The sequence below is a fragment of the Gavialis gangeticus genome, unplaced genomic scaffold (assembly GCF_001723915.1).
Source record: "Gavialis gangeticus isolate Ggan-Ray unplaced genomic scaffold, GavGan_comp1, whole genome shotgun sequence".
Lineage (NCBI taxonomy): Eukaryota > Metazoa > Chordata > Crocodylia > Gavialidae > Gavialis > Gavialis gangeticus.
In genome coordinates, this window is record NW_017729032.1 from 43,390,410 (window position 1) to 43,398,304 (window position 7,895).

General features: G+C 40.3%; 1 protein-coding gene across 1 annotated transcript; it reads right to left on the bottom strand.

Annotated features, from left to right (window-relative positions):
- Positions 1-479: 479 nt before the first annotated feature.
- Positions 480-5,282, bottom strand: AMER2 (APC membrane recruitment protein 2). The gene has a single exon (XM_019525541.1). The coding sequence runs from the start codon at positions 5,097-5,099 to the stop codon at positions 3,222-3,224; it is 1,878 nt and encodes a 625-aa protein (XP_019381086.1). The 5' UTR covers positions 5,100-5,282; the 3' UTR covers positions 480-3,221.
- Between the last annotated feature and the right edge of the window lie 2,613 nt (positions 5,283-7,895).

Genomic DNA, 7,895 nt, shown 5'->3' on the forward strand with positions numbered 1-7,895 from the left:
AAAAGGCCTGCTAAGTATTAAATTACATATTATTTTAAAATAAAACATAATTGGCTTAAAGACTAATTTTTGTGAATAAAAGCTAATTTAAGTGTTAAACAGTGTTATATTTTTTTGCTCCCACACAATCATTATCCTGAATCATGAATCTAATGTCAAGCATGTCGTTCTGATAAAAAAACACTGACACCCTACCACATGTTATTTCACCATTCTTCCTCTAAGGATATGATTGTCTTTTAAATATATACATTGCAAGCAGTTAAGTGAACCACCAAAAGATCTGTAAATCTTACTTACATCAGGTATAAAATATAAAGCTGGAGAAAGTGACTAGTACCAAGTCCATGTAAAATGGAGTAGGCAGGTACCTGTCAACACCCTCCTTGCAAGAGGTTTGCTTTGTATATTGACTTTTTGCCAGTCAGCATGCAGCAACAGGAGGAAAAGCAGGGTGGTAAAATGAAAGAGAGAAAAAATGAAGGAAAGGCAACAGATTTTAATGGTGGTCCTTGTTAAACATCAGTGTGAGGGAACTAATCTAAAAATACTCTATTTTCTATTTTTTTTCTTGATACATACATGCCACAGTGTAAATTAAATGTATATTATTTTTAAAACAAGTCTTGTATATAGATGATAAGTTATTTTACTAGTGTTTTAAAATGATGCACAACTGCTACCACCTGTAATTGACTCCTCCTACTTTACAGTGTCACAAGCTCACGACATCCTCTCTCCACCTCAACTTTCAATTCCCTGTACAATTCTTTCTGTACAATTTGTCCTTAAACAAAATGGGCAAGTTTGAATTCGCCGTTTAATCATTATGCAAAGAAGAACATAATCCTTAAAGTCAGATGAGAAAAAAACATGACTGCAAGCTTTATGGCTAGGAGGCTAGGATTCAAATTCCATGTTCTATACATTCATCCTTTAGAGAATACTACAGCTTTAGTCTCTACAAAAATACAAGCAGAATCAGGTCAAATGCAAATCCCTTCCTTCTTCTTGCCAACATGTTTTGAGATAGATTTGCTCTATGTTTCCTCAGTGTCTGCACAGAAGTGTACATGCCTGGTAGTATTTGCATGGCTGTGTTTATACATGAATGTGCATGTTCATTTGTATGCATGTATGATATAAGCATAGGTATGTATGACTATACATGCATATATGTACAATAGGTATGCATGAGTAGGCATGTATACAACCATGCACATTACAAAACAATTACATATAAAATAAACTTCTTTGAGTATATTAAGGTTCTGACATAAACTGATAAAGCCAGGAACTGAATAGAAGAGCTGGCACTTTTTCCTGGACTTCACCGCTAGGATGATATAAGTCATTATTAAGCAATGAGTTATTTTCAGAGCTAGCTCCCAATCCTACCCTCCTGTCCACACAGTCAACACCCTCTGCAGTGATATTAAGGATGCACCAGTATAAAGGGAGGAAGAACTAGGCCCTTAAATATTGTATTTTCTTGGTTTTTACAGTTCATCTTACAACCTTAATATTCTTTAAAGGTATATTTTGTATTTTTATTTTATTTTTTCAAATCTAAAGAGGATAAAGCAAACTGTCATATAAGATCAGACCCATTAGATTCCCTTATTTAAATTTAGGCTTCTCTGCACAATACAAATAGTTAAAACTTTTTAAAAACATATATTATTTTTCAGATACACTGAAACAGCAACTTCGTATTAATTGTGGTCTGTTGGTTAAATACATATTTTAGAGTATTTTGTAAATCCACAGTATTTACCCATTAGACTTTGCTGTCCTTTGGAGCTGTTTCAGTCTACCATGAAAATACATCTGTAGGCACATCATAGCATCCTTCTGCAATTTCTTTGAAAAGTTGTCAATGCCCATATATAGTAGCCACTTTTAAAGAAGCAGCTTGGCCATTAATATATTTTTCACAGAACCAAAGTTGATTAGACTATTTTGCAGAGCAATAGCTTACCCCACTCCTTTCTTAAGCATTGAAGTTATTAAGAATGAGTAACAAATCCAATTTTTTCTTTAAATAGCCAAAATTAACTTTACACATTTTTAAATATAATGTATTTTTTAAAAAAGTTTCTTTCCAGAATTTATTCTCTGCAGGGTTTCAGCCCAGAGCAAATTTGTCCAAACCCCTGAAAATAGAGGTTTGCACTTGCAATGTTGTCAGAACCTTGGCTCTGGCACAATGAATGTGTCACTCTAATAAAACCAGCACAATAGACTTGTTTATCTGGGGGTGCAAGAGGCAATATAAAACAGAGTTTTGTTCTACTTCAAGGTACTTAAAGGAAGTTCCATCATTTCAGAATTGTAAAATTATCTAGCTATAAAAACTAACTTTTTCTTAAACTCTAGATAATACAGACAGATGTTTTGTTATAAAAAATCTGTAGGATTGAGTAAAACTGTTAAAATATGCATATATCTACACATAAAGAGTAATTTATTGTATAAATGTGAAAGTTGTGTATATATTGGCATTTAGTAAAATGATTCCCTGAACCTGATTTTATGCATCGGACAAATATTGAAGTAAACATCTGACCCTATGCCAGATGCATCTGTTATCTATTTACATGATAGCGGAGCCAAAACAAACAGACAAACAAACAAACAAAAATATTTCTTCCAGTTATAGAAATTCACCTAACTCATGAGTTAGCTTACTAGATGCAAGTAAGTCAAGTCTGCTGCTGATCAGTGCTGCTGTTTGAACATCAGGAAAATACCTGTTTTGCTTGGCATTTTTCCATATACTGTAGAAGAAACATTTTTTTTCTTTTTCCAGTTTAGGCCAAAAGAAAGCAGTAAAAGCTAAGTGTATTGGAGAATTTGTCTTGTTCCTCTCTTTCTGTAATCTGTCCCCTTGAATAACTCATGGCACTAATTTGCATCGGGAGAAATGCCCTTCTAGGTTCATAATCCAAGTCCTGCTTTTGCAAAGGCTTGTAAAAGCTACTTCCCGAAAAAGGATAGAAATGTAAAAAAAAAAAAAGTGCTTCAAAAGAATTTGAATTGTTGTATTTATAGATACACTATCTCCAGGAGAAGTGTGGAAGTGCAAGCTCTCATGGCACACTGAAGGGGTTCTTGTGACAGCCTTTCTTTAGGTGTTGCAAAACATTTTGTTGGTGACCTCAGTGAAAACTTCCCTGCTTCTAACCCGCCATCCATCTTTGCCTCTAGTTCTTATTCAGCTACTTTCTGGCACTGTCCTGGAATGTGGTGGCTTTGATCATTGTCCCTGCTAAGCCCCTGTTACTGACCCGACGTACAAGTACTTTAGAAACAGGTATTTTTGTTCTGGGTATCTCACTTTTGGCCGGATGATGGTGTGCAGCATGATGGCTGTTACTTGCATCTGTTGCATGGCTGGCAGGAAGCGATGAGAGATGTTTAATGCTGATAGGTATCTTAGAGTCCTTGATGGAACCTGCAGGTGTTTTAAGTGGGCACGTGGTTGTTATTGGTGACACCGGTTTAGAGCGCGATACACAAGTAACCTCTTCATCAGAAGGCACCCCTGCTACATTTTCATCTGGGTCAGCATAGAGATCATAGAGGGCATCGCCACTGTAGCTGTCCCTCGGTATGCTCTCTTTCTGGACACTACTGGTGCTGTCTTCCTCAGGACCAGGAGTCGTAGAATCCCAATAGCCCTCATCACTGTTTGGGATGCACTCTTGCTGCTCCTTTTCCCTGTTCTTTTGATCCTCTTTGTGGGTGAGATGAATTGGAATCTGGTGGAGACCAATGCGTTTAACCGTTGAACCATTCTGGGCCCCCTCAACACACTTGCTCTCCCTTGAGATGTCAGGCTTTTTTATCCCGCCCCCACCGGGGATGTCTTGGACTTGCTCTTCTGTTTGTGACAGCATATCCCAGAACTCCTGAAGGTAGGTGTCATCCACTTGGTCTGGACTTGCCATCTCCTCTCCTCCTCCTTGGTAGGCCACAACATTTGGGTTCTTTTTGGAGGTGCCTGGCTTGCTGGCCCCCGGGGCGCTCTTGTCACAGCCTCCACTGCTGCTGCCCACTTCATCCTCCTGGTCGGCAATAATATCTCCACAGCCTGTAAGAGAGTCAAAGCTTTTCAGTGAAGTCACGTCAGCAAACATCAAACAAATACGATCAATCGATTGCTCTGAGGGTGGATCAACAGAGGAAGGGTCAGGGGCTGCTGCCGTCTCTTGACCGCTATCACATTCAGGTTCAACAAGGGGAATAGTCTTTATTGGAATGTCACCTGTTATGGCTGCATCCTTCGCAGTCCCAACCTCTCCTGCACCCGGATCTGGTAGCTCAGGGTTGTTCTCCTCGCCTCGGTTTCCAGCACTAGCAGGATCCTCTCCTGGTACGTTTCTGTTGTTCTGCAACTCCCCATCTCTGACTCCAGGCTCATCTGCTGTAGTGTGCACATCGCTGCTGCATTTCTCACAAGACAATTCAATGTTAATTTCTTCTGTGGTGTTTTGAATTTCAGACAAAGGTTTTGGTGCCTCCTCTTTGATGCATTCCAAGCTGGCCGTCAAAGAACCAGGCATAATGAGGCTGGATTGAATTTCTGATGTTTCCCCCCTTTCCTCCTTGCCATTTTTGTCCTTTTTATGCCATCGCATACTGCTGAAGATCCCTTTCAGCCCTTTCTTTTGTCTGCTGCCAGCCCTCTGATCTGCGTTCTCTCCCTTGCCATTTTCCGATTTCCCATTCTTTTTCAACAGAGAGAAGAAACTGTGCGACTTCGCCACCGAGCTGTTTGCTGAAACATTCAGGCTGGCTACAGCCCTAGTGTTTATATCCTTGTTCTGCTGATCACTGCCACCACCACCACTGCTCAATTCCTCTTTCTTGCTGCTTTCTAGCACAGCATCAGCTAATCCATCATGAGTCTTGCTCCGCACCATCCCCGGTTTACTTGAGTCTTTCCCATCCCCACCTTTGTTTTTCACCCCAAATATGCTGGGGATGGTGCCCCCAGATTTTCTCCTTTTAAATAATTTGAAAGCCGTTTTGTTAATCTTCCCGGATGGCTGCTCAACTGCCGGAGTCTCCGCACAATCACAATGCAAGTCCATGTCTGCTGCCGACCGTGTCCCTGATCCTGCCTCCTTTCCCTCCTGCAGACCCCACAGATGCCTGATACTGATTTCCCTCACTGACAGCCTCTCTGCTGCTGCTGCTGCCTCCTGCTCATCTCCATGGCAACCCAGGGAAGGATAAGCAGCTTTCCTCAGTCGTGGGCCTGCGCCAGGCCACTGTCATCCATTCTAAATCAACCTGAGCTGCAACAGCAACACCAATAGAGTTCGTTCCTCCACCCCTCCCTAAAAGGGCTTATATAACTTAACCCATTTAGTCCTGCTGTTGCTCACTATCAGCGTGCAGGGTGCTTTGTGTATTTTGGGTGGAACACTTTGTGCTATTCACACATCACGTGGCATCTTTGGGATGCTGAAATTCAAGTGCAGCACTCAAAGCTCTGTGCTGCATTGCTCTACGACTGATGCTAATTTTTAATAATAATGTAAGTTGCAGCCCAGAGTGCTGCACGCATCAGGCACAGCATCGCTTTCTACAACTGCATAACTCGTGTAGTGGAAACGCCCTCATTTTTCTGACTTTCTTTGTCATGTGAAAGCCTTTCTCAAAACCCTTGGTCCTTTTCCACTTCTGAATGCTGCTTTTCCTCATTGTCTCCTCTCTTCTGCCTAAATACTCTGTTCTTCCAGACACTCGGATGCCATAGGAAAGATGCTCAGATGCTAGGGTGCATGGTATTAGCTGCTTAGAGCCATTGACAAAATGACCCATTCATTGCTGATTTGTTTCTTTGTACTGATGATTGTTACTTATGTTTTCCATTGTCTCCTTTTTGTCACTTTTGCTCAGCACTCTGGAGTCAGATGTCATGAAAACAACCAAAAGGTGTCATAAACATAACAAGGATATGAACTCCACATCCAAGATGGGACATTAACAACCTACTGGTGTAAAAGACATAGTACAATAGGTCAGGGCTGTGGAAATGTTGGACTGTCTTAATAATTCGGTCTGAATTAAAGGTGGTAGTGAGTGTAATACAAATCAGGTGGCATGCAACATGCTGAACCCATCACAATGAAATCAGAATGGTAGTTCAAACCTAGCTCCTAAGACAGGTCCTGGAGTAAAGGATCATACCTTTGTGACTCAGCATGTGTTTACACTGCAGTCACAGTCACTACATTTAGATCTTCAATGGGTAGAATTTGTTATAGCACAGCTGAAGAATAGGTTCAGTAGAGTCTAGCCGCAGCAGCACAGAGATAAGCATAGGCTGTAAAATCTGCCCAAGCACCAGGGCAAATTATCCTGTGCTGAGTTGGCATGAGACTGCTGCCACTGCCCAAACTACATGCACTGCAGTCACTGCAGTGTAGACCTACCTTTCAACTGAACAACAAAAGTGTTAAAGAAAACTCATATCGTGTACCCTTTGGGAAAATTCCAGTCCCAAAGAAGTCTGCAGTTTTAACTTCGCTGGGTCCAGAATTTACCAAGTACATAGGGAAACCCTTGGAAGTTTTTAAGAGCAGGTTAGACAATTGTCAAAGATTGTTTAAACAGGGTGCTCCTACCTTGAGCTGGGGGCTTGATGAGATAGCCTCCTAAGGTCCTTTTCAACCCTATTTTTCTATGATTTTTTTCAGATTGTCTTAAATTCACTGCACTCAGACAACTCTACAAAGAGAGCAGAATGAATTACTTATTGTGAATAATTTACTTGGTGAATTTGGCCCTTTTTTCTATTCATATATTATCCATGAATAAGCTTCAATGTGCATTCATCATTTCTAACCATTTAACAAAAAGATTGCTTGAACATTTTTCAAGTCATAGGTTTCATCTCCTCCTTCTCCAACACACAGAAAACAGGACAAAATAAACAAAGTCCATTACTTTGACTGGAGGAAAGAGAAATATATCTTAGTGGTTGTGTCTACACAAGACACTAGCTGCACAGTTGTTACTGCAGTCATTTAGTACTTGCATACACAACAAGTACTAAATGACTGTGCAGTAACTGGAGTTACTGCAGAATAGTGTCTCCAAACAGCTTTTTAGTGATGATGACTGCGCAGTAGCTCATTTCTACCGCACAGTAGCTCATTATTACTGTGCTGTAGCATTGCATTATGCTTCGTGCCATGCAACACTACTATGCAGTAATAAGCTACAGCGCAGTAGTAACAAACTACTGCACAGTCAGCATCTTGTGTAGACACGGCCACTGTGTGTACTTTATAAATGTAGCCAATGCCACATAGATAGCCACGAGAGACAAGTCATTATGGGTCATTCTCCAGTTGTTCATGTTAACTACGCTTTTAAATAGTCATTAATCATGGCGTGTGATTGGTCACCTAAGTCAACAAGTTGTATCTCTATTTTCTAATTAGACCACTTAAACTTCTTTTAAAAAGGAGAAATAATACCAGACGTCCTTGTCCCCATGCAAACACAGATGTGCATACATGGAATAGCCATGTCTTGAAAGCCTGAGTCAACTAAATCTTGGGGACCAAGGGACCACAGCAGCTCAAAAATATGGTTGGACCCTTTTGGTCCCCTCTCAGAGACGGTGTCCCTGGAAACAAGTAATATAGGCCTGTGTTTGCAAAGATACAGAATCCCTTGTGCAAATAAAGGGAATCAAGATAAACTGAAAGAGGGTAAAGTCATTTTTTCACAAATTCTTTTTCTTTTTCTTTTTTAAAGATTTTTCTGCATTTTAAGAGGCTTTTGGCAGGTTTATAAGTATTTAGTATTATTCCTGTGGGTTTAAAATCCACTCCTGTTTTAGGGCATCGGACCTTTTTATAAGACCTCTT